This window comes from Chiroxiphia lanceolata, chromosome 12, assembly GCF_009829145.1.
Source record: "Chiroxiphia lanceolata isolate bChiLan1 chromosome 12, bChiLan1.pri, whole genome shotgun sequence".
Taxonomy (NCBI): domain Eukaryota; kingdom Metazoa; phylum Chordata; class Aves; order Passeriformes; family Pipridae; genus Chiroxiphia; species Chiroxiphia lanceolata.
In genome coordinates, this window is record NC_045648.1 from 16,517,581 (window position 1) to 16,543,763 (window position 26,183).

At 49.9% G+C, this 26,183-nt stretch overlaps 1 protein-coding gene and 1 long non-coding RNA gene across 22 annotated transcripts in view; both read left to right on the top strand.

Annotated features, from left to right (window-relative positions):
* LOC116792915 overlaps nt 1-22,666 on the top strand; it is a 103,564-nt gene extending 80,898 nt beyond the window's left edge. For 5 of the 13 annotated variants that reach the window (XR_004359304.1, XR_004359311.1, XR_004359306.1 and 2 more), the window contains 7 exons: nt 70-940; nt 2,413-2,529; nt 3,301-3,385; nt 7,078-7,240; nt 8,173-8,334; nt 14,080-17,631; nt 21,705-22,666. This is a non-coding gene — a long non-coding RNA (uncharacterized LOC116792915). The remainder of the gene's footprint in view (nt 1-69; nt 941-2,412; nt 2,530-3,300; nt 3,386-7,077; nt 7,241-8,172; nt 8,335-14,079; nt 17,632-21,704) is intronic. The other 8 variants (XR_004359315.1, XR_004359314.1, XR_004359310.1 and 5 more) reach the window with 8 other exon arrangements.
* Nucleotides 22,667-23,381: 715 nt separating this feature from the next.
* Nucleotides 23,382-26,183, top strand: part of NEO1 (neogenin 1) — a 170,140-nt gene continuing 167,338 nt past the window's right edge. For 5 of the 9 annotated variants that reach the window (XM_032699814.1, XM_032699809.1, XM_032699815.1 and 2 more), the window contains exon 1: nt 23,384-23,604. In XM_032699814.1, the coding sequence (XP_032555705.1) occupies nt 23,499-23,604 (106 nt within the window). In that variant the 5' untranslated portion in view covers nt 23,384-23,498. Of the gene's footprint in view, nt 23,605-26,183 lie in introns of all 9 variants that reach the window. The other 4 variants (XM_032699806.1, XM_032699807.1, XM_032699808.1 and 1 more) reach the window with 2 other exon arrangements.

Consider the following 26,183-nt stretch of genomic DNA (forward strand, 5'->3'; position numbering starts at 1 on the left):
TTTATCCCCGGCAACATGATTGTCTATAATTATATATAATCTCCCCCTTGTTTACTCTTCTTCCTCCAGGTCTGAGCACAAGCTCGATGGCAACTCTCAGCTCCGTCTGCCGGGGCTGCAGCTCCAGCGCTCCTCACCATCCTCCACCTTCTCCTCCAAAGTAACAAAGCCATTGGATTTCCTCCCACCCCTTCCCCGCGCTCCCCCTCCCCCTCGCTGGCACCGGGGTTATTTATACAGAATGTGGAAACAATTTGCAGGAAAGTGAACAATGTAAGCGGGAGTGAGGGAAGGGAGACAAGTTTGTTGTGCACACTGAGAGCCCCAGCGGTGAAACGCTGCTTTTTGGGGGGCTGAGAGAACAGACTGTTTCCTTTCTTCCTTCTCCTCTCTTTCACCATCTCCCTCAGCTCTTTCCATCTTGCCAGAGTCGGGTCCAAACCAGAGCAACCAGATCTGAGTGCGTGTTTTGGAGGAGGTTCAGGTTGGATCCCTCCCTGCATCCCAGCCCCGTGAGGCGGTGTCTGTGTACTTAATCCTCTCTGAGGTTCTGCTCTCGGATTGTTGCTGCTCCTGGATTAGCATTAATGAGGAGCATGTGTGCTCAGAGGTCCTGCTCCAGGCCCCCAGAGCTGCAGCACTGGGTTTAGACACAGCTACTCCCAGAAACAGTTCAGCTGAAACAGAACCATTCCTGGGAGTGAACGAGGCAGGAACTTTTTGCAAAGTCTAATTTCGGTCTTTCTCCCCTCACCCACTGAGCATTACATTTTCAGGACATCCCAGCACCTTGCTGGCTCCACTGTGAGTGTCTGGGAATCAGGGAGAGTTTACCTGAGTTCTGCTGGGGCTGAGGAAGCTGAACCAGCACTGACTCGGCACTCAGAGCAGATCTGGGATCTTCAGCTGGCACTCTGCACCATGAAGTCCTCAAAAAGAGGTAATCCCAACCCACACACCATTTGGGGAAGGGACACTGGTGTTGCAGAGCCAAGGGAATGTTATCCCGGGTTGTCGGGGCAGAGCAGCTGCCTTGGCCACAGTGGGTGCCTCAGCCACTCCTCCCCTCCCAGGAGATGCAGCCTCCCTTCCCAACAGCCTCCAGACTTGGGATGGGATCTGTGCAGTTGTGCTGAGCTGGTAGGGCAGGGCCAGGGAGCTGCCAAGTGGGACAGCAGTTCCTCCCTAAACTGGGCACATTCCTAGCTGAGAACTGGTGCAGCAGATCCACTGTGATCCACTGGCAGAGGGACAGGTGGAAGGAACATGTAGAGGGCTTTTCCCCCCTGAGAATCCATCCTCTCCACATTCCAGTTCTTCCTGCTCCTCCTCAGTCATTGTCCACACACAGAGGGTGAAGTTTCTGTGGGTGTTTGTTTGTGACATGCCCCTTCTGTGCTCCCACGTGGAATGGCAGGGATCTCTGGCCAGGATGGCCCTCCCAGAGCCCCTGGCACAGCAGAGACCATTCCAAATGCTGCTGCTGCTCCTTTAGCCAGTTCTTGGCTGGAATAACAACTCCAGATGTGAAAGGCAGAACGAGAGGGAGCAAACACACTTTGGCCACCGATGTTTTGTGATTGGGGCAGTTCAGCTCTTCGGGGTCTTTTGGTTTTCACTGACTCTGAGAAGGGCCCAGGAACAGCAACAACTTCTGTTTTCTCTCCCCAGCCAGACACCAACACTGCACTGGGAGGCTGCAGCTGGGAGTAGGCAGGACCCAGACGCAGCAGTGCAGGGCTGGGGCCCGACAGAGCCATGGGGATCCTGGTTCCCACTCCAGCCACACCGTGTCCGTGATCCACAACCTGTCTGCTTCCCATCGTGCAGCTGCCTGGCAGGAGCCTGGCAGTGTCTGCAGCCTGCCCAGACATGTTGCACACTGTGCTTGGCTGTCTGGCAAAGAGCTGGGATGCGGAGAGTGCTTTGAATCCATCAGCCTCTGGAGAGAGAAGCCTCCCCAGTGCCTGTGGCAGCCCTTGCAGGCCCAGGCCATGAGGACAGCACCTCTGGGTTGCAGGGCAATCTCTGGGCACCCCACTGAAGGCCTCAGGGCATGCAGACATTCCCAATCTCTTCCTGACTCCCAAGGGTCCTCCCTGACTCCTGGAAAAATGTAGCCTTGAGTTAAACTGTGTGGAGAGCTCTCACCAGCAGCACAGGTTTGGGCGAAGTGGAGGCTTGTAGCTCCTGTAGAGACCTTAAACTGCAGAGACCAGAGGGATCAGGGTAATTTCAGGGAAGCAGCCATAGGTATGCTTGTGCTTTTTTCCCTTCTGGTTCTAAATGTTCAAATTCTTGTAAAAATATGAGAAAAACTGTCCTTGGAATGACTGTGCAGCTGAAAACATCACTGGCTTTTTGGAATTTCCTCTTTCATCTGGTTCTTTTTTTTTTTTTAATTATTTTTAGGGTCTTTAGATGAGAACAGATTTGTATTCCTCTCTTCCTGCTGCTCACTTACCACCTGAAATCCTCGGCTGCTCCCACAACGGCGAGCATATCCCGGGCGGAGCGTTGGAGCTCCAGGTGAGGGGGAGCACCAGCAGCAGATGGGCTGGTAAACAGCAGAGCTCTGGCTCTGCCACAGAGGCCCTGTTGGAGCGGGGAGGAGCAGGACGGTCGGTAAACACGGAGCCGTTTTCATTGTCTGGGCTGCAGTGTGTCCGTGTGGGGAGGGGAGGGCGGCGCTGGCACAGCCGGCATTCCCAGCGCGACCTGCCCGTGTTGGAACTTGCAGCAAATTGGAGAAGACAGGAAAGCGGGGTACGTTTTCCAGCATCAGGGAATTTGTGGGTGATGAAAACAAGATTTCTAGCAGCCCTTTTGCGCTAGTCTTGGTTTCTACAGAGGTATCCTATGGTTTTCCTGCCCTTCTTCCCTCCCCTTGAATTCCTTCTGAAACTGTCAGTCAGTCGGAGTTGGGAGTAACTTCACTGATAGAAAATTCCCACGAATCACCCGAAAGTTTGCAGCTGGATGGAGGAAAAAGAAAGCCAGAGTAGAGTCCCCACTGGTGGGAGAAAACAGGCAGACTAAGGAGGCTCAGTTCCAGAGTTTATTGAGCCCAGAGGGATTTCTAGAGACCACGTGGTGTCAGGTGCAGAAGAAATGAAGGATGATAACCAGCGTGGAAGAGCGGAGCAGCCCAGAACTCCCACAGCCCAGCCGGGCTCCAGAAATGTTGGAGAGGCTTCAACAGCACTTTAGTGTGAAGCTGCTGGCCAAGAGCAGCCCCTCCACCTTGTTCTGTCAAGAAAAGGTCCTGATTAATGTCATGTGTGTTCTTTCCCTGGACAGGGAGACTCTGCAGATCCTGTGGAGTGCAGGAATCACGGAGAACAGAGACCGATGAAAGATGGCTCCAGGGTGGGATTTTGGAGAGGTTTGTGCTTGATCCAGGGTTGAAGGGTTGGTGTTTCTATTTTTTTTGAGATTGGGAGAGGAGAGGTTACTGAGTCCTTGAGTCTTAATGTAAAATGATTAGAATCTGGAACAGATTCCAAAATAGGCATTTAGGGACAACTGAATGCACAAAGCAGCTTGGATACCTATCACTGGAGTTCATCCAGTCCTGGATAAAGCCTCTGAAATAGGCAGTGCTTTAACAAAGTACATATGTCTGGGGACTCAAAATACAAGGAAAAATTATGAGCGGAAGAGATAACACTTTCTCCATTTCTTAGAAAGGGAGAAAATGCCAAAAAGTTATTAATTTTATTCCCGAGACTCTCTCAGCTGGACAAGGATCCAAGGTTAAGGTGATCCCCATAACCTGACACTTGCAGAACAAGTGGGTTCACTGCATCCTGGCACGAGCAGTTCTGGCATTTCTAGGGAGATCTCTTATCCCAAGTAATAACCTCAGAGGTTAATTGGAGTCTGGAAATGAGTTTATTTGGTAGGTGGGCTAGAGGGGGTTTAATTATGTGTTCAGATCAGTGTTGCTTCAAGCATTAATTTTGCCTGGGAAAGGAAGGTGTAATGTCAGGAATGACACTTTCACACTGCTTAGACTGGGGGAGAGTGGGGGACTGGTGGGAGCCTGTGGCCTGGATGGCAGATGAAAATGAGCTCTGATTAAAAGCATCTCTTTTGTTTGTTTTGGGCCAAAAATCTCTGGGCTCTGTGTAAGGCCCAGTTCCCTCACTCAGCAGTTTCTGGACAGTCAGGCTGTCAGAGGGAATCTCTCTGAAATACACATCTGATTTCTTTTTTTGGCCCTATTTCTCTTTTCTGCTTTGTGTGGTATTCTCCTCACAGCTTTCCAGAGCAGAGTTACTCTTCCACTTGTTCCCTTTTGCCTCCTGCTGAGTCAGTTCCTTTATTTTCCACCATAATTTGTACTGTAGTCACTCCCAGAATCTGGGAAATCATCCTCAGAAGTCTCCCTGTCTCCTGAGCTTACTGCCAGCTCTCCCACTAAAGCTTTTAATTCTTTGTTATAAAGAAGAATAAAAGGCCAGGAAAGTGCACCACGACACCCATTCAGGTGCCATTACCCTGTAATTCTTTCAAAACTCCGTGTGCATTTATAGTCACTGGGAAGTGCTGGAGTGAAAAGCCTCTGGACTAAATCAGTGTGAGCACATGAAAGAGAACAAGTCCTGCCTGGGGCAGTGGGTTCTGGGCTGGGTTTGATCCCTGATTCACTCCGAGGGTTCAGGGAAATCACTTCCCTCCTCTGAGCATCTGTTTCCACTCCCCACCTCCGGCTGTGTCCCTGTTTGGACAAGGAGCTCCCTGGGACACAGCACTTCATTGTGGAGATGGAGCCTCAGTCAATGGAGCCTGTGGGGAGCAGGGAACACAAACTGGGATAAAAGGTGTGTCCAGGCAGCAGGGCAGGATTCCCAGACATGGCTGGAACCCTGTGTGCTGGGAACCATCACTGCTCCCACTCCTTGGTTTCTCTCCACCAGTTCCAGCTGCAGTGGTGAGGTGAACTGGCACATCCCCAGTTCCACTGGGGAATGGTGTGAAATCATTAAACTCATTTTGCAAACTCCAGCAGTGCCCAATGGGATCATCCATCCTGCTTGGAACTGCCTCACCTCCCCACAGGTGAAAATCTCCTTGTGGCTCCAAGCCTTTCCATCCCATCCCACCTCACCCTATCCCATCCCACCCCATGCCATGATGAGCCTGCTCCAATTTGCCAGCAAAATAAGCAAACCCCTTTCCTCCCTCCCCTCTTGTCTGAGGAGGTGCACACACATCCCCTTGGCTTTCCTTCTTCTCCACAAGCTTTCCCAGAGCCCCTTCCTCCTGTTGTTTGTTCATTCCCTGCACTCCATCCCATCTTTTGCCTTCCTCCCTGGTTGGATACAGCATCTCACTGGTCCTGCTTCACACTCAGAGCAGGGGTATTAGATGGATTCCCCATAGAGTACAAATTGAATGGAGAGAAGTGGCTGCTTTCCCAGCAATAATTTATCTGATTAAAAAAATACTCCCCAAACTCCCCCTCCTCCCCCCGGTCCTAAACCCCCTCCAAAAAGCACATTGGCACCGGGGCTGGTGTTTGAACTGTGTTATTCAAATTGCTGGAAGGGGGATTTAGATGGGAAAATAACTGTCATAGGAGGGTTCTCGGGGGATTTTCCCCAGAGCGTCAGCGCTGAAATTCGGAACATGGGTTGTTGTGTGGAGGAGGCAGAGAGTAAATAATTCTGAGTCAAGTGCCTCCATGATTTCTGCCTTTGCCCTCATCTAACAAACACCTTGCACAGATGCACACACGGTGCTCACACACGTTTTCCCATCACACAGGTTCCATGGAGGAGCTGTTAGCAGGAACTCCAGAGCACACCAAGCTGCTCTGCTGCTCCCTGTCTCCTCTCTTTTCTTTGCCTTACCTCAGGCTGATTCCAAATGAAAGAAGGAATATGCTCCCTAAAATGCCTGTCTCCTTGTTTGTCACCTGCACAGGGTTCATGACTTCCAATGCAGCCCGATCCAAGGCTGGTCATTTTCTTCTTCCACTGGAGCCAACATTCCTGTTGTAACTGGGGGATGGAAAAGTCACCCCAACATTCCTGTTGTAACTGGGGGATGGAAAAGTCCCCCCAGCCCCTCTCCACCCGCTCTGTGTGTGGGGCTTGGCTGCTGCCTGTGTCTCTGTGGGCGGGAGGCAGGTACTTACATCCCATAGTGCTCCCAGTGTGCCGTGATTTACAACAGGAGCTCCTTCCTGATGCCAAGGGCAGGACTGCTGCTGACATCCAAACCATTCCAGAGCCCTGGCATGGTCCCAGCTCCAAGGGCTGTTGGCTGATGGACGTTCCTCTGCTCACAGCTGGGTCTGGGCCACTGGGGGAAACGTGAATGGGCCCGTTCTGAGCTCTGCAGCCTCGGAGCATCCTTAAGCCAGTGGCCAGGGCTCAGGTTTCCCTGCTTTTTGACAGGAGTGCTGCTCAGATGAGATCTCTCTCTGGTCCTGGAGGATTTACACTGCCACAAGTCCTCATTTTTTCCAGATGTTTTACCTAATAAATCAAGGAGTCTCATCAGAGGGTTCGGATCCAAAAGCTGTTACCATGACTTCAAAGGCACAGGCTGGAGTGGAAAGAAGCAGAGCAGACATTTTATACCACTCTGTACTCACTGATGTTGAAAATACACTCTGCTTTCAGGATTTTTTTCCTGTGGATACCAAAACTCTACAGTGATTAAATAAAATAGCGCTGTGCTCCTTCAGAAACCTTTGTTTCAAAGGATGGAGCTGCAGGACCCAGGGGCTGTGCATGGCTGGCAGGAGCCAGGATGGGGCTGGTCCTGAGGGGAGCTGAGCTGTGCCAGCCCCTGTCCAAAATCAGGGATCGGTAGCTCAGGTCTGAACTCGCTCCATCTTTTCAAGTCAATACTCAGCTGAGTATTTTCTCCCAGTTTAAGCTGGTCTAAGGGATTCTCACATAAAGGATTCAGATGTTCATCTTCAGATGTTTGGGAGAGCAAAAGACAATAAGAGTTATGTGGCTGCAAAATATGACTGTGACTATTCAGACTGGTTTGTTCCTTGATCAAGAATGTAACTTTTTTTTTTTTTTTAATGTAGTGAACCCTTTCTTTTCACAGTGTCTACATGGTGTTGTTTTCTTTCACTGCTCCATTTCTAAAGATAACTGCTGTGTGTTTGGAGAAGCTGTTCTGTCTTTCCAACCCCTCGACAGCACGGGCTGCTGAACGAGAACATAGTGAAGGAAAGCAGCTGAAGAAAGAAAAGCTGTTCCTGTGGTAGGTGAGCAGCAGAGCCACAGGACTGGCTTTTGGTTCCCTGCTTTCCCAGAGTGCCGGCCTGGCTCTGGCTGTGCTGGTGCTGCCCATCAGAGATGCCCAAGCTGGGCTGTGTTCAGGCAGCAGTGCCAAGGGGAGCTGCTCCTCCTCACCCTCTGCCTTGTCTTCCCCTGGATCCCACTGGATTTGGAATCACAGAATAGTTTGGGTTGGAAGGGACACCTTCCACTATCCCAGGTTGCTCCAAGCCCTGTCCAACCTGGCCTTGGACACTTCCAGGGATGGGGCAGCCACAGCTTTGTCTCATCTGCCCCCTGAGTGTTGTCTGAGCAGGACTGAGGGGATGGTGCCAGGCAGGAACAGGCTGCTGGGGCAGGAGGGAGCATGGCCTGGCTGTGGGGAGCCCCTTTGGCCATGGAGAGGTGACCAGGTTGAGTGTTGAGTCTCAAGAGAGGATTTGGGCTGTCTCCTGCAGCAGAGCCATGGAGAGGGAACTGGGGGTACCTGCAGCAGGGGATGCAAGCAGAGACTTTGACTTGTGCTGTCTCAGGGTTCTGGGATGTGAATAAGTTGTCACTTAGGGGAATTGGGGACTGTAGCTCTTGGAGAGCTGTGAAAACACTGTGCAGCCCCCAGGAAGCACTGTAGTTCTGTAAAACAGACTTGGGATGTGAATTCACTCCTGCTACACTGTAGTTTGTACTTTATGTGTCCCAGGCAGTGGAGCAAGAGACCATTTGGTCTTGCAACGTGTTTATCCAGATCTTAAAACATCACCCAAGGGGTGGATGTTCCAGAGGAGGGGACGTCCTGCTGCAGCCCCCTGGAAGGGAGAGCCAGGGACAGATCCTGTGTTGTAATGGACTGAAAAACGACCTCCTCTAAATATTGATATTCAAATAACTGTCACCACGATACTGTTTGTTCCTGCCAGAGGCTTCAGAAAAATTGCTGCTTGTCTTCCCTCCCCCACAGCGCTGAATCCCAGCACCCCAGACTGTCGTGACTGCCGGGGATTGGTGACATCTCGAGTGACACGTGTTGGAGCATCAGAACAGAGTGGGAGCAGCACAGCTTGGCTCCGGGAGCCAAAAATAGGTACTATCATTGCTGAGCTGAAGCCTCCCTTCTCCTTCCCCACCCAGCCCTGCCTCTCTGGCACATGCAGCTCGTAATCGTGGTGTTCCCATCGGACCAAAGGGAAACCACATTCCTAAAGCAAGCAGGGCGTTAAGTAGTGGCCATGCTTTGGAGGCAGAGAATGTTATGACATGGATCCTAAATTAGTGAGCATCAGCGATGATGATGGTTTGCAGATTTCCCACAGGGAATGGGTGTAGAAAGGAGCACGGCTCATCTGCTGCATTGCCATGTGGAAAAGCATCAGAGACACACCATAAAATAGGGAGTGTGAACTTTCACTGGACACCTGCTCAAATCCTTGTAATTGAATGACTGAGTGATGAATGTAGCACGTTGGGTTTTTCTCTGGATCCTTCCTCTCCTTTATTCTGTAGCTCTGTGAATCTCAGTCATGCTTTCACCTGGGTTTTTCAGTCTGCTCACTGGAGTATTTTGTCTTCTTCTGCTGACCCCCAAAAGCAAGCACCATTTCATTAAAAGACCCTGACTGTTTGGGAAGGGTGACATTTATTCACAAAGGTAAGGCTCTTTGAAGGTGTCTGCTCCTTTGGTAGTGAGTGATTCAAATGAGTTCCCTTTCAGCATTCCTGTCTCGCTGCTCCCAAGGCCACACAAAGGAGGAGGGATTTGTGGGGCTGTATAAATCAGGGTTTGTTACAGGGACGTCAAACACAACTGCACCACGGGGTGTTAATGGTGAGCAGGTGAGGAGTCAGAGCAAGTCAGAACCAAGGAACAAAAGCCACAAAGCTCTTGTGTCCGGCTCTTGATGCTTCCCAAAAGTGCAGTGTCTGCACACTCCTGCTCTGTCCTGGGAAAGCTCGGGGTGTTACACTGATCCATATCACAAAGTGCTCCAGTAATTGGACGAGTAGGTTCGGTGGGAACATCTTTGGTTCTCAATTTCTCCCATCAGGAGAGATCTAAATGAAGTTGTATGAGCACATGTCCAGCCCAGGTCTCTTCCCAACACCCAGCTCACTCCACTGGATTCGTGCCTGGCAGAGGCAGTGGTGACCAGGCCATTGGACTCAGGTTGGATTAAACTTCCACTGGAGTAGAGGAAGAAAACTCCCAATCTTTGTGCAGGCAAATGGGAGTTTCCTCCTTTTCCAGCAATTAAATCCCAATGCTGACTCCACTGAGTTCCTGAGTGCTGAAAAAATAAGTGATTGGGAGTTTTGATGTGCAGCCTTTGGACAAGGGGCCAGTGCTCGTGCTCTCCCCCTTCCTCAAGTCCCATGAGCATTTCAGGTTTCCAGAGGTTCCCACTTGCTCTTTCCATGCCCTGCTCATCTTTCAGACTCCAGGCTGCAGGATGGACCATGAGTCCTGAAGGCAGGTTTGTGGGCACAGAGTGTGGGGGGATGCCTGGGGGGGGGAGTTTTCTCTCCCAGAATGATCTCACAATCTTTGCAGCTTCCCAAATACCTGTCAGTCCAGGAGTGAAGCTGAGCTCAAACCAAAATGAAGCTGTTAGAGCTTTAAAATGGTCCATGAGACTCCCCTTTACAGGAGGAGTTCAGGGCAGTGGAAGGTTTCAGGGATTGGATGTGGCTCATGAGCCAGGATCTTGGATGACCACGGGTCCCTTGGACAGGCTGCACACATGTGCCTGGGCATGTCCTCGAGCACATACCACTGTGGTTTCTGGATTAGTTTTTGTTATTTCTCAATATTCCCACTAATATTTAATGTATTTCTCTTGGTTGCTGGTAGTTTCAGCAGTGAAAGTGCTGACTCTGATGTCCTTCTGGGACGTGACATTGGCTCGGGACAACCCAACAGTTTTTGTGTGGGCCTCCAAAAAATGTTCTGCCCACTGGTCTCCAATCCCAAGAACATTCCTGGCTTCTCTGGTAATATTCTTAAGCACACCACTGATAGATTTTTGTGTAGATGAATGACCTGACAACTCCAAATATTATTTATTTTCCAGGATTTCTGGGTCACTAGAACAATGGGTCAGGGAGGACTGAGGTGCAGCTGGATAATGCCAGATCCCAGCCAGTGGGTTCATGTCTCCCTTCCAAATCAGGCCAAGCACAGCCCTGCTCCTCCTCCTCAGCAAAGGGGCTGTGTTAGGAAGTGGGAGCTGGGAGAAGGGGGAGTTTTGGCTGGATCTCTTGGTTGTTCTATGGAAGGTTTTAATGATCTTTAGCTTCCATAAAGGAAGGCACCTCCTGGAGCCAGGAGAGGTCCTTGCTCAAGGAGCTGAGCAGGGCCAAGCTCAGTTGCAGCCCTGGAGTCCAAGATTCACCTTTCTCCAGCACATTACATCTCTCTGAATCCCAGGGTTAGATGGGATATTGGGGAGAAATCCTTCCCTGTGAGGGTGGGGAGGCCCTGGCACAGGTTGTCCAGAGAAGCTGTGGCTGCCCCATCCCTGGAAGTGTCCAAGGCCAGGTTGGATGGGGCTTGGAGCAACCTGGGCTAGTGGAAGGTGTCCAGGGGATGGAACAGGATGAGCCTTAAGGTCCCTTATAACCCAAACCAGTGTGGGATTCTGTGATTTTCTGAATCCTCTCAGTGCCCTCAGGCTGCCCCTGTTATCTGATGTCCTCTTTAACCTTTTAGTTACAAAATAAAAGCTTTTTTGTGCCGAACCTTCCACCCTGGGTCCTGAAGAGGGATCACTTGTTTAACAGTGACACTGGGAAACACCACGGAAGTATTACTGCTCCCTACTGCAAGAAAGAGGGAGACTTAGGGCTGGATCCAAGCAGACATCTGAAGGGACATTTACACAAAACTTAGTTACCTTAGTCCAAAGTCCTGATCCTGAAAAACCTGCTCTCAGCTTTCCCTGCTGCAGGAGCTGCCTCTGCAAGGCACACTCTCAATTCTGAGCATTTAACTTCTTCCTCTGCCTTCTCAAAGGCACTTGAGGGTATGTCTTCCCAGACAGACCTTTCCTGATGGCAAGACTGGTCTTCTCCCTAAAATAGTTGGATCAAAATGACCTTGGTCTGGTGGAGGAGGGCAGTACCTTCTTCCACTGCCCTTGGGTGCTGGTGGATGCCCTGGGGTGCAGTGCAGTCCTCAAAGCAAAGTCATGTCTTTTTAACCTTTTCTAGAACAGGGCAAATGACCCCCAGGACGTTACCCAGGAAGCATCCTGTGTTCAAGACCAGCCTTGAAACTCCTCCTAAAGCTCCTGTGAGGGTCCTTACCCTGCACCTCTTGGGAACAAAGAGGATTTGCATGACTTCAGCATCTCCTGCCCAGGGATCTGTGTGTTAACTTTGAGTAGCATCATTACCTCGCTGGAGTTTGGGGCACCAGAGAGTTCCAACCTGCACTGCAAACAGGGCAGCCCCACTGGCATGAACAGAGTTCATCTGGAGTGTGAACAGTCTGGTTTATTAGGGAATTCACCTCCTAGCAGTCACAGGAGTAAGGACAGAGAGGTGTCACTTCAGGTTCCTCTAGAAGGGGACGGGGAGAGCAAAACTACACCCAGCTAAGACTGTAAGCAAAAACTAAACTACCTCTAATTGCAACCAGGGGAAACACTCGAGCAGAGAGCCTAAAAGTGCTTTACAAAAAGTCTAAAGGAAAAGCTTTTTGTACAAGATTAATCTTTCTGCCTCACTGGGGTCAGCAGTGGGAGTGCAAGGAGAGAATTCAGCACAGTCAGCACCGGTCTGTAAAGATCTATGTCCAGCTTTGCATTTCATCCTGTTTATCTGGGGCTATTAATTAGCTCCTTTCAGTTTTCCTGGGAAGATCTGTGTGCTAGGGCTGCTGAACACTCCTAAAGATCCGTCACTGATTGCTTGGGCAGCTAAATCGGGTTGACAGTTCACTACTCAGAGGTGTCTTAACTTTGCATCCTTTTCTGCTAGGGCAGGAATTCCAGGGATGACTTCAATCTTCTTGTAATGTGCTTGTACTCCCTGCTTTCCTAATTTCATGCCTAGGTATGACATTTCCATTACAAAGGAGTTGTGTTGGTTGAGCTCTGCAGGTCTGGGTCTTTCAATAGCTGATCAGAGCTTCTGGTCATGTGCTTCTGCTCTTTTCCCTCAGAACAAAACATCAACTACTCAGATCCTGGGCTATCAAAGCCCCTGAAAAAAGTTCAAGTGCCAAACACAGCCCCAACGGCAGCCTGAGGAATGATGTTTCCCATGGGGGCTGTGGAATATGCACAAACGTATGGTCTGTTTTCCAGCGTGCCTGTCAGAGCCCTGCTGGTGCCTCCAGCAGAGAGAAATATTTGGCATAGGCCATTTCCCCCCAAACTTTACTGCTTGCAGGAAATAGAAAGTGTTCTTTTCCAACCTATTTATTTGTGTTTGACTGTAATCACAAAGGGTTGTGCTTTTCCCCTTTCTCTGGTGACCCATGAGTGTCCACTGCTGTCAGTTCTGCATTTCCTCTTATCTTTCACAGAGCTGGGAGCCTTTTCACCCCTTCCTCTGGTGTCAGCTGTACTCCATGTAAAAATTCCTTATGGGAGATGAGCTTTAAGGTGGGTGTGCTCCATTCAGGTTTACTCAGGACCGTGGGCAGCCTTCCCTATTTTTTGTTTTTAAATCCACATTCTCTTGTTCAGGTGCCTGGGGAAGGTGTTCTGATGTGAGCAAGGCTTTCCAACACAACTGTATGTGCTGCTAACTTTCCAGACCATCCCTTTTGCTGCCTGTGTTTCCCCATACATTTAACAAGGGATCCCTTTGGTCGGAGGGAAGGTCCCCAGTGTAGGGGCTGACTCAGAGCTGTGCCACTGCTCAGTTCCAAAAGTCTGCAGGTAGCTTTTGGGGGAGTGTTAATTAAGTTCCTAGCAGTGCATAAGTTGGTGTTCAACTTTAATTAATCAATATCCATTTATCTTTCAGGCTGTGGTTTGTACCCTCCTGCTGCAGTGTCACCCCACCCGCCCCAGGCCCATGAAATCCAGACAGGATATGTCCACACTGGAGCTGTGTGGGCATTCCCATGTTCTTGATCACAGAATCATGGAATCCCAGAACCGTTTGGGTTGGAAAGGACCTTAAGGCGCATCCAGTTCCACCCCCTGCCATGGGCAGGGACACCTTCCACTATCCCAGGTTGCTCCAAGCCCCATCCAACCCGGCCTTGGACACTTCCAGGGGTGGGGCAGCCACAGCTTCTCTGGACAACCTGTGCCAGGGCCTCCCCACCCTCACAGGGAAGAATTTCTTCCCAATATCCCATCTAACCCTTCACTCCTTCAATTTGGTGTCAGTTTTAGGTGAAGTGCAAGGTTTCTTGGCTTTGTCACATCTAACAGGGTTGGCGTCACTCACCTGCCTCGATGGAAAATTAGTAAAACCTTTCATGTGTCAGAACTGCCTGTAGCCAGGAACAGGAACAACTTCATCTTTCTGGTGTGGAAATTGCTCACAGTAAGGGATCTGTCCTGCTCCATGTCCGGGTTCCCACTGCTCCCTGTGCACAGTGGGTGCTTCTGCAGGGGGGTTCTGGAGGCTCCACACCCCATGGGCTGCTGCATTTGCCAGAAATTGGATGCAAATAAATAAAAAAAAAGTGAATAAGAGAACAGTAGTGGTTTTGAGGTATGTCTTTCAGTGGTAGTGTTTCACAGCTTTCTTTCCAAGCTAAGTATAGTCCATGAGTGAAAACACACATTGACAGCAGTACTAGCAGTAAACATGAAAGAAACGTCAGTGATACTATTCCTTGTCTTCCCTTATGCTGCCTTGTCCAAAGGCAGTGCTTCCCAGAATGTCCTGGCAGCCTCAGAAGTGGTGGACACCGGAATGACACCCCAGAGGAGCAGCTGAGTGCTACTGATTGCTGGTGAGTGGTTGGGAGGTCAGCAGGAAAACACCAGACTCCCGTCTGAAAGGACAAACCCAACAGATCCTGGAGCAGCCATCAGCCTGAAGGAGGGGTTAGAGGCAGATTGCAGCCATTTGGGACTGGGAAAACATGAGATTTGTGAGAAACCTTTTCTCCCTCTGTCAAACCTCTCTTATTTGTTGCCTGCCTCAAAGGGCTTGTGGCCGAAAAATGCCACTGCTTTGCTTCATAGAATCTAAATATTCCAATGGCACAGACAGAAACCTCAATCTCTGCTCAGCCCCTACTGTAGGTGTTGGAACACTGAAGGAGGTCTTTTTGACAAATTGAACACCTACACTTCTGTGCTTTCAGAAATGAAGGGCACTTTTGATAACTTCTCATAGCCCAAACTTCTTTCTCTACCTATCCCCCATTTTTAGCAATGTAAATTTGTTCTGAGCATCTAAATTCCCTCCAGTTTTTGGTAGTGATCTTTTTTAGCTGGATTCCTTTGGGGATGTGAAGGCACCTTCCCTGTGCAAAAAATGTCCATTGCCTGTACAGCATGAGAGCATTTTCCTCTGGGATTTCCCTGCCAGCACGTACCTTCCACTCTGGGAGGAGGAAATGCCATTTCAACCCTTGGCCCTTCGAAGAGCATCCCTCAAAAATGTGTGTTATTGGAGGGGGGGCAGGTGGAGCAGCAGCCTGAGCAACATGCACAGTGTGGTGGTCCCTGGTCACTGGGAGGTGGATCAGCACTTTCACCTCTTTTTGGGGCAGAGATGTTCCAACCCCCCCCAATCCCTGTCGGTGTGAGCTCGCAGCCTTTCCTTCCCTGCCCTTCCCTCTGCTCCGTTCAGGATCTCTGAGAGCCTTTGTGTCTCACATGGACACAGAGTCACATTCTGAGCTCTTTGAAGCACATTTCATATTTCTTAGAATCAATAAACTTCACAGGCAGTCGCAGAAATCCCAGGCAGTCAATAAGTCCCGTCAGGCTCCCTCAGGAGTGAAAGCAGAGCGTTGTAAGGACATTTCTTAGGGAGCTGCTGTTCAGGCATATTTGTTGTTTCAATTAGTCTGATTTAGGGGCTCAGTCAGGGGCTGCAGCCTGTAGCACTCACACTGTAATTTGATTTCTAAAGCTGCCGTTCAGGTACTGAGGGAGTAAAACTATGTGGTAAAACCCCAGTGTGACAGCAGCTGTGGAGATCCCAATATGCCTGTCAGGGAGATCCAGGGAGATCCCAGGGTTCACCATCACCTGCATTTCCCATCCCACATCCCATTGGAGCCCTCCTGGCTTTGATCACCAGTCCCCTGGGAGGAGCATGGAAAGGTGGTTTTCCAGACCTGTTCCCCTAAAGGAATGTTTAAACAAACAACAAGAAAAGAAAGTCAAATGAATGTGTGTGAGAAGTGCCAGATTGGCAGCTTGAGGGAGTCAAACTTCACCTGTGTGGTGGCTGCCCATGTTTTATGTGCTGGAGCTGTCAGTGCAGCACCATTCCTCGGCACAACACGTGTTCCTTGCTTTTCAAACTGTCCTCATGTGCCCACGTTGCTCAGTCCTGCAGCTGAGAAAGAGTCAGACAGCACTGATGGGGGTAAGGAGCTGGACTGCCGAGCACTAGGAAGGAATGTTGGATAATTTGCCCTGGTTTTGGAGATGCTTAAAAATTGCAAGAGGTTAGATTTAAAAACAAAATATATGCAGAACGAGTCAAGGTGTAGCTCTGCTTTCAAACTAGAAGCTGCTGGGAACAAAGCTCATGTCTCTCCTTAGGAAATGAGGGCTGTGTCCCTGTTGTTGCTCCCTGGGAAGAGGCCTCCATGCTCTGACAGCTACATCACCAAGGTCTTGTCTGGACCTTTTCAGCACTCCCAGGTGCTGCAGCACAACCTTTCCTGGCAGGAAGGGGCTTTGGGAGGCACAGACCCTGTGGTGAAAGACAAGTCTCCCAGGACTCCAGGGTCCTTCAGGGGCACCTTATGAGCCTGGGGAGTGGAAGCCCCGTCTGAACAAAGTCTTGTTCTGAAAAGTTTAATTTTACAACTGTTCGAGCTTGTCCCTCTTTCAGATGGCATGGTAAAAATGAAGTATGATATTTCTTCCATGAAAAATCCACTATATTTATAGGAAATTCCTTCCCGGCATTTTGAAGGGGTGATGAGGTTTGGAGGAGAATTCTAGTTAGAGGAAGCAGAGCCAAAACTCTGACTTTAAAGGGCTATCTGAGAGTGCATGAACAAGATCATTCCAGGGACTCTGTCCCTGTCCTAATTGTCCAATGTCTTTATTCTTTCCTGCTTCTGCAGCTCCTCCTCCCTGTTGTCACTACATCATAGTAAAGACTGGTTTTGAACTGTTCAATTAGAGGACTAAGGTAATTCTGTTCACATTTGCTATTCTGTCACAAGGTTCTAACACTGCTCTGTGTCTCCAGTTCCTGCCATTCAGAGCAGAGGGACACTTGAGCCACTCTTTTCAAACAGGGGCCCCTGGAATCATTGTATCTGTATATTCAGTTTTAAACACCCACAGTCGTGCTCTGAGATACAGGCCAAGAGCAAAGGACACTTGTGGGAGTTGTAGGTGTTGACACAACAGTCAAATCTATTTGGTCTCAAGCTTTATGCTTGGACCTGCTCATCTAACTCTGGCTGATCCATTTGTGTCTCACACGGGTAACGTGGCTTTTTCTTTCCATTTCCAGGGGTCCCCAAATGCAGGTGACCACCCCCCTGACCAGTTGGTGGGTACCAGAGCTGGAGAGGGATGACTGTGTTCCATAGCCCTTGGGAAGGGTGCCTTGGCCTCCTGTCAGTGAGTGCAGGGTGTTTGGGCTGTGTGTGTGTGGGGGGGGGAATGGGGAGCACCTACCACGTGCCAAGAACGAGGGGAGTGAAGGATTCCCACCATATGATCCATCTGTGAACTTTTGATCCATCAGCTCATCTGATCCACCTGATCCATCAGCTGGGCCTTTCAGGTAACACACAGAAAAGGGCTGTGCTGCTGTTGGTCCTCAGGTTTGTCTGTAAGGTGTGCTGGGCTCTGCATTTTCCAGGCATCCCCTGCTGCTGGTCTAAGGTTGTTTCTTTGGTTTCCCAAACCCTGAGGCAAATGACTGTTCCTTTGTGCTAAGCATCAGTTCTCTTCCTTTTTTCTTATCCTTTCTCCTCTCCATGGTTTTCCTCTCCATTTTGAATTCTCTCAGGCTGCTGCAGTCTCACTTCCCTGAGACTTCTCTCCTGGCACAGACACCAGGAGAAAATGTGATGGTGTTTACAGAGCACTGGGACTTAGGAGATGCAAAATGTGGACCTGCTGCTCTACCTCTGGTGGCTCACAACACCTTTCTGTGGTTCTGCTTTCCTGTCAGGATAACCTGGACTAAAACCTCTCTGGGAAAAGGATTTGCTTTCCCTGTGCGATCCTACGGTGTCTAACACAACAGGACCCAACCTCAGGTAAGACCTTTAGGCACTCCCATTATATGAATGAGAACAAGATTATTGGTGTCAGTAGTTAACATTCTTGTGGGATTGTTGGAAATGCTTTGGGATAAACACCACCTGGAATCCTCACCTGGCTTATGTGGTTTCTGAGCTGCAGAGGACGCTGATCCTGTTTGCATGAGAGGCCATGGACCATCTGTCTCCTCTTACTGGATGTGCAAAGTCTTTCAGGCCAAAGATGAGATGCAGTAGCTCAGGGAGACATTGGGACACTGGAAAAGTGAGGGCACGGCCCGTGGGGGTCAGTGTGTCCCCAGTAATGATCTCACCTGAGAACAACACTAATGGCAACCACCAAACCAGAAAAATACCACCCACAGTGTCATTGAAAACACTGTGAACGCCTGTGGCACAGTGTCACCCCAGGACAGGCTTCCAGAGAGGAATCTCTCCCTGCTTACGTGGATGGCAAAAATCCCATTGGCTGCAATGACATCAGGATTTTCCCTTGAGTGTTACCTGGGTTTCTCTCCTTCTGGAGAGAAGAGCCATATCCCACATCATTATGCACATCCTAATAACAAATAGATAATTCTTTTCCTTTAAACTGTGGATTGGATTCCAGTAAACCCTGCATTTTGGATTCTAGGTTCCCTCTATCTAGCTCTGCAATCCCTAAATAAACAAACATTGGATTAGACCTCAGCAGCTCCCTCCCTCAGCCACGGAAGGCTTTAAAAGCATTTCACACCAACTGCCCTGCTCTTGTTTCAGACTCCGTTAACCACGGATTCAAGGAGCTCCATCTCCCTCTCAAACTTCCCAGGGAGCTCACCTCAGTGATTGGAAGGTCTGCCTCCACTTGTGACCCTCTCTGACTCCAGCGAGGAGCTGGAATTGCTGTTGACATCAGGAATGACAGAAATACGTGCTGGGGTTGGAGGGTTTCTGGCACATGGCCTGCTAACCCAGAATTTGCTCGGCAAAGTCCGGAGGGTGACTTTTAACCTCAGAGCAGTTTGCAAAACCACATCTGTGACCAATAAATGTGAAAAATAAATGAAAAAAAAATAAATCTAGCCCCTACTGAATGATGAAAGCCAGCACACCTCGCTGGGCACTGGTGCTGGAGTCAGTGTGGAGATCTATACAGGAATAATTGAACAGGTCATCGTTGCCAGGAGTTGTCCGTGGATGGAGCCGATGCCTCACACACGGGAGGCAGCACAGCAGGTTAAACTGAAGGGATCTCATAGCTCTAAGTCTTAAACTTAATGAAGCACATCTTTATTTGTGCTGCAGCCCCTTCTTCTCCCCAAATTGCCTTAACCAGCTGCTAGAGGATGCCCAGTAATGGAAAATTCTCTGGATAACAATAAATTGGTGTAACGACTCAGTGTCACCTCACATCCTGCTAAGCAATAGAGAAATCACGGTGAGAAAAACAGGCACAGCCAGAGTGGCACTGAACAGTGGAATCCTAATTCCATCACCCTTCTTGTGGGCCACAGATAACCCAGTGCAATTTACAGCCGCTCTGAAGCGGCTCCAAGTCTCAGCAGGAGTCGGGAAGGCTCAGTGTAGCCTCGGGACTGAGGAGTCACGGAAGATCAGGGGAGTTGTTGTTCCATAACCTTGCCTCTGCACCAAAACCGGTGGGCTGGTCTGGAATGGGAAGCACTCCAAGCAAAACACAACATTTTAATCACTGAAATGAAGGTCCTCCTCTGGATCCCTCTCTGGAGAACTGTCTGTCTCTGATGATCAGGCACAGACTGCCAAAGAAGGTAAATTCTGGATTTAAATCTGTACATCACCAGTGTGTGAGTGACACCAGTAAATCTGGGCTGTAAGGCTGAGATATCTCCAAGAAGAGAGAAACACTTTTTCCACTTAAATGACTGAGGTAGAAGAAGTAAATATATTGTCTCCTACTGTTGAAGGGTGAGGAAATCATTTATACACATCTGTTACACCTTTGCAGCCTAACAGTGGTGGTTTTTTCAATTCAAGAGTCCAAAAGCTTAGAATTACCAACATGAAGGTGGCCTGTGCGACTGTGATTTGTCCCTTTTGTGCATTTGCATTATGATCCAGTATTTAATTGTGATTAGATCACACGCTGTTCTTTCAACAGGTTCCCGGCCTCGCTCGTTCTACAGAATAGACTGTGCTCACCAAGCAATAACTTTATTTTCTCCTCGCTGTTCACTGTGTGGCCTGTGCTTTATTTACAGCACACTATTCAAATATTGTTCTGAAGACAGATTTATTCATTTCCTCCTGAGCTTTTTCATGGGACTCATCACTATGGTATCCAAGTGCCTCACAAACTCTAATTCATTTTCCCAATGCTGGAGTGAGAACTGGTGTTGCCTTTATTTTACAGACGAGGAACTCGGGCGCACAGACAGAATAATACAAAAATATCTTTTCATTTTAGAGATCTAATTAGAAATACTCGATGGCCTGATTTTGTCAGAAAATAGAACATGGTGAAGCATCCAATTGAGTCAGAACTTGAATACATTCTCAGCTATTGCAGATTTATCTGCAAGTGCTCTTCACTTCTGCAGATCACGCTTTAAAATGTCGGCCCAGGCACCTGGGCAGTGCTGACTGCACAACTAGTGCAGTGCTGGGCAGGCTCTGTTTAAGGACTGAGGCCCTTTTCTGGAGCAGCAGTCACCCCTTCCCACCCACAGTGCTGTGCTTGCTCACCCCACAGTTCCTCACAGGGTGCATAACATACCTACATCTGATTTTTACAGTAAATTAAGTGGAAGTTGTTGAGGCGCTTGCCTGGGTTCAGTGTCTGAGCCAGGCTTATCCTTCTGCACTGGCTGCCTTTATCCCGGTGTTTGATAACTGGGGAGTGTGTTCCTTTGCAGCCTGACTACTGTTGTTTTAATAAATATGTATTTCTTTTCAATCTAGAGGTACCCTTAGAAAGCCCAGCAATTTAATCCTGTGCTGACAGGGATGCAGGCCACCAGCAATGTGGAAACACTCCCTGTATGAGGGATGTAGTGGTTGGCACACGCTCCAGCACTCAGAGGGGAAGAGGGACGTTCTCAATGTGTGTCAGATACCTGCTGCCAACAGTTTTCCAGTTGGTCTTCATTCTCATTCCTAAATTCTCACCTTTCTGCTCTGCCTCTCTCCCTCAGTCTCTGTCACTCCCATTCCTACATCACTGCCCCTAGTGTATTCCCTCTTCCCGTTGTCCCTGCTGCATCCCACACCCAAACTCGGGGTCCTCCTCCCTCATCCCACTGCAGCTCTCCCATCCAATCCCTGTGCCCAGCAAGTTCTTCCTCAGACACTGTACAGACAGCCCTGGGTGCCCCTAAGCTGCATGTTCCTCCTCCTGGAAATTCTCTCCCATTCCTACTCTGTTTTTAATTCTTCTCCCAACAGCCTGGCTTCCAGACTCTTCCTTGTGAGCTTTGCTTTATCCCTCCCTCCAGGCAGACCTGTTTTTCCTTCCAGCTCCTTGTTCCCTTCCACCGCCCTGGAGAACCTGTCTCTCTCCAGACCCTCCGTGCCTGCCAACTTATCTGTCCCAAATCCAGTTCCCGTCCCCACTGTGTCTTACTCAAGGAGCTTCCTGCTCCATGTTTCCCCAGGGGACTGGAAGGACAGGTTCCCTGCTCACCCTTCCTACCTGCAGCCTTGGCATGGTCCAGAGCAGCAGGGAACTGGAAGTGCAGGTCCAGCTCTGACTCCCACAGCCCTGGGCTGTGATGAGGATGGAATTGCGGGGCAATGGAAGCACTGGGAAGCCTCCACAGAGCACCAGTGGGATTTTCAGGAGGGTTTTCACCGTGGGGCTTGAAGGAACACCTGTGACAAGGTGACTGTTCTCGTCTACAAATTCGACAATCCCTGACAGAAAGAACAGAAGGGGAAAAGTTTATAATTTAACCTGAGGTACAAACATCAGATGCTTAAATTTCAGCACAGCGGTTGCTCTGGCCCTATTAAATGCGACTGAGGGTAGGATTTTATGATGGGAATTGCTAACCAGCTTAATAGAAGTTACACTACCAGTCCTGCCTTTTAATCACTGCTTCCATTTTCAGGATGAATTGCAGCTGGTTGCTGGTAATCCTTGTGGCATATCAGATAGCAGCGTAACTCGGCAAGGGTAAGGTGGAGAAACCCAAACATCCTTCTGAGGAGGTAATTATTCCATTGTGAAAATGCTCCGGGATATTTTTAGTGGCCAACCCCCCTGTTTCCTGACAGAAACATAAAATAATGAAGCAAGTTTCACAAGGAGAAACGCTTCAGACACCTGTACTAGCCGGTGCTTTGCAGTCACGTCAGTGTTTAATTCGCCGCGCGCATCCCTGTGTCCCTGTGCACGGCCAGACCCACACCTGGCTTTGGGGCACTGTGGGCTCTGCCAGCGCCACCTTGCAGGAAACCCTCTCCACCAACAAATCTGCAAATCCCGCTGGATCAGGGGTAATTTCACGGGAATATAGAGCTGCCTGCAACAAGAGGGACACCCTCGCCGCACGCACCGAGGTTATCGAGGGAAACTTTCCTTAGCAGGAGTCATACACCCGGTGTAAAAGCCTGGATTTTTTTGGGAACAAATGATTTAAAACGTTTTAGAACGTTTTGCAACACGTTTTTGTGGGGATGTACCCTCGTTTCATGTCCCGCAGTGCCCCAGGGGTCCGGTTATCTCCGGGTTACCTCGAGCACTGGTCCTACATAATTTATGTCCTGAAAGAGACGATTCAATTAGTCAATAATAAAATGAGCAAGGACAGCATGTGCGTTGTAAAAATATAATTTAGTGGGCAACAAGCTGAGATGGAAAAATATAAGGGTACACTCTATATGATTAATGAAGGAGGAATGTATATTTATAGCTCTTATTGTGTCCTTTGTAAGCAGAAGGATCCGGCAGTAGGACTGGAACCGGCTGGTAACGATGCGGCATTCCAATGATTGGGATTTGAATGGCAAATGCTGTATAAAACTAATTACCCCCAGGAGGATGAAAATACATTTCATTTGCCTTTTTGGAGCATGTTTGGCCTTTTCTTCACGTTTATTTACGCTCGAAAAACACGTTTATTAGGAGGGGCGGCATCCCAGACGGCGCAGTGGAGTTACCCCCCAAGAAAACAAGTTTCCACAAGTTATTTTTACACATTTAGCGCGATTTTGGTTTTCTCGGTCTAGTGGATTGCGCTTTCCAGCAGCACACGGCGTAGGGAGTTCTCGCTTCCCACATCCTCGGGCTCGGCACAGCGAGGATACCCGGATTGGTGCCGAACCGTTTGCTTTCCTCTGTTTTCACACGCGAAGCACACACAGGTCCCGCAACCACGCCGGGGCTGGTCCCGGAGAGGGGAAAACACAGATTTATGGCGTTAAAACCCGGGAACTTTCGTGCCCCGATCGCTCGAAGGGGAACGGGGGGAGCCCCGACGGTGCCCCTGAGGGGAGGGCGGCGGCCCCGCCCCCGCGCGCGCGCAGGCGCCGTGGCGCGCGCTGGGAGGGGGCCGGGCGCGCGCACACCTGGCGCGGGGGTCGGGGGCGGGCGGGGGAGGCGCGCGCGCGCATGCGCGCGGCGAGGGGCGGGCGGGAGGCGGCGCGCGCCCCGCGGGGTCCGTGTGAGGGAGGGAGGGAGGGGAGGGAGCGGCGGAGCCCGGCCCGCGATGGAGTGAGGGAGGGAGGGAGGGAGAGAGGGAGGGGGAGAGAGAGCGCGGCCGCTCCGCCCGCCCGCCGCTCTCCCGCCGCCGCCGCCTCCGCGGGGCTCAGCCCGCCCGGCAGCGAAGGAAGGCAGGAGGAGCCCCCCGGGGGAGGGGCTGGCGCTGGGTGCAGCCCGGCTGCCGGGCGCGGGCAGCGGAGCGATGGCGGCGCGGAGAGCCCGGCGGCTCCTCGGCTCCCTCTGCATCGCCCTTCTCCTGGCGCAGCCCGCGCCCGCCGCGCGGAGCGGCTCCCGGAGCCTCCTCACGGGTAAGCGCGGGGGACACCCCGGCGGCGGCGGGCGCGGACGGTCCGGGGGCGGGGGCGGCCCGGGGCGGCCCCGGCGGGGCGAGCGGTACCGCGGGGCTGAGCCCGCTCCGCTCCGACCGGGCGGGCACCGCCAGGGGCCACTGCGCGCCTCGGGCAGCGCCGGCGGAGCCTCCCCGCGAACAAGGGGCACCTGGAGCCCCGGCTGCGGGCACTGAAGGCGTCCCCCACCTGTGCGCCAGCTCCCGGCTCTCCCGAGGGCAGGCGGGCACGGGCGGGCTCCGTCCCGGCTCGGGAGCGGTGCTGGAGGCGGCACGGGCTCGGTACCGGCAACCTGTGGGCAGAGGGGAACTTGCCTGGGAACTGCCGCAGTCGCCCAGAAATGAGCGGTCTGGCAGCGTTTCAGCCGCGGTCGTTCTCACACCTTTTACCATTGTTACCTTTAATGATCCGTGATTGAATCCCGGTTCGTTATAGGCTACGGAAAACGCAGTCTGGCCCAGGTGAGGCAGGAGAAGGCTTTCTCTAAAGCCCTTGCATGAGACTATTAATACTGTAGAAGCCTCCCTAGCTTTGCAGCGATGTTATCTGCTCGTTTTGCCAAATACTGGCTTTAAAAAGTAACTTCTTTTTTCCTCCTTGCCAGCAATAAGCTCGTAGGAAGCTTGAAAGAAAATCTAGGCTTGAATGCTGGGATTTAAAAAAAAAAAAAACATTCTTATGTAGAATGATTGAATCTTGGTATTTTAAGAGAAAGCTCTGTGCAAATGGAATTTGAAAAAAACTGCTGGTCAAATGAGTGATTTTTAGCAACTTGGCAAAGTAAGAATGGCTAAACTCTGATATTAAATGGTGTAATTGTTCTGTTTCGAATCACGTTAGGCACTGATGTCTGTGGTAGTTCTCTTTTTGGACACCACTGATGGAACCATGTGTGGTGACTCCTGTTGACAGGGAATATATTTATTCTCTTACACACTCTAAGCTCTGCAGATTCCAGGCCTGAAGGAGATTTTTTTTTTTTTTAAATATTGTAGTAAGATACAAAGATCTACAAAGTACCTGTAACAGATAAGATACTTTTTAATGTTTAAAATCTTGCCGTGTGATGATTCTTTTCCGGTATTCCTGCTCTCCTGACAGCTCGCTGGTGTTATGGTTGTGTTGGTTGTTCTTTGCTGGTTTAAAACAATCCTTTGTGGTTTGAGGAAATCAAATTGGCAGGTGAAGTTCTGTCTGTTGGAGCCAAATATGTGAATTAAGTCTGCAAAAGGGGGAGTGATGTGCTGAAACAATACAGAATAAAACCCTCATCGGAGCAGGAATTTAGAAGTATCATTGTGGAAATATGGGAATCTCTGTCGAACTCCCTCTCTCCTCTTCCTCTCCTGTGGAAGGTGCCTTTATGCCGTATCCATGGGTGCTGTCCCCTGGGATCCCTGCTGAGGACCAGGAGCTGGGCTTTCCCTACCTGAGGGTGTTTGTACCTGGTCTTTAGAGGGAGGGAGAGGCTCTCTTGGTTCTCAGTGAAGATGAGATACTCATGTGTGGTGGATGAACTTCCTCTTAATTCACACTATTTCCTGCCTGATTGCTGCTATTTTTTCTTAAATAGGGGACATTCCACAGGCTTCTATATCGATACAGGGTAGGGAGACCTGCAAGTCCCTCCCTGCTCGTAGGAGAGGGAGTCAGGCAGAGATGTTCCATGGCATGAAAGTGCTCCTTGGTGTTTTAGATGTGATGGTGACAGTGCCACGTCTTCTGTCCCATGCTTTGGGTGAAGCTTCATCTCTTTGGGATGTTGGGAAGAGCCTCCTTGGGCTGGTGCTGAGGGGTGGAGAGGCAGAGGAACACCAGGTTTGTGGGTCCAGGTGGAGCTTCAGCTGTGAGACTCCCAGCTCTGCTTGTCAGGAGTGAAGTGCTGCTTGCTGTGTTTTTAATGCAAAACCCCACCACGTTGGCATTTTGGTGTGGATAAAAATGCCATAAATGAGCAGAAGTTGCAGATTTGGAAGCCCATGTTCTTTGTATGGAGCTGTGTGTGTTGGAGGGACATTTGATCCCATCTATAAATAGCTGGTCATTGCTCTCTGAAGAAGAAAAGAGTGCAGCTGAATTATTTTAGGAAAAAAAGCTGTATAACTTCATTTATTTGTGTGTCTGCAAACAATAGTGTGTTTTCCAGTCTAGTTGGTTGATCTGCAGATATGGTGAGATGAGATACTGATTTTAGAGTTAGGACAATGTTTCACTTAGCTAAGGAAGTAAAACCAAAAAAATCAGGAAGAAGCATCAAATTAAGCTAAATCTTGCCTGTTTTGTTAAATCTAACTGCTGAATCTTAACTATTTGTTACTGAGTTGAGATTTACGTATAAACTTGGATCTATACAGGATTGCATTATTGGGAATAGAAATGAAGTTGGTGTCAATTTTTAACAGGAAAGCTGTGATAGCCTGTATACACCATTAAGATTGCAAATGAGATTATTCAAAAGCAGGAAATTTGTTCTGTCTCTCCCTGGTATTCTCAAAGTCCTTGGAATCGATATGTATTTTGTTGCTAGAGGATAAACTGCC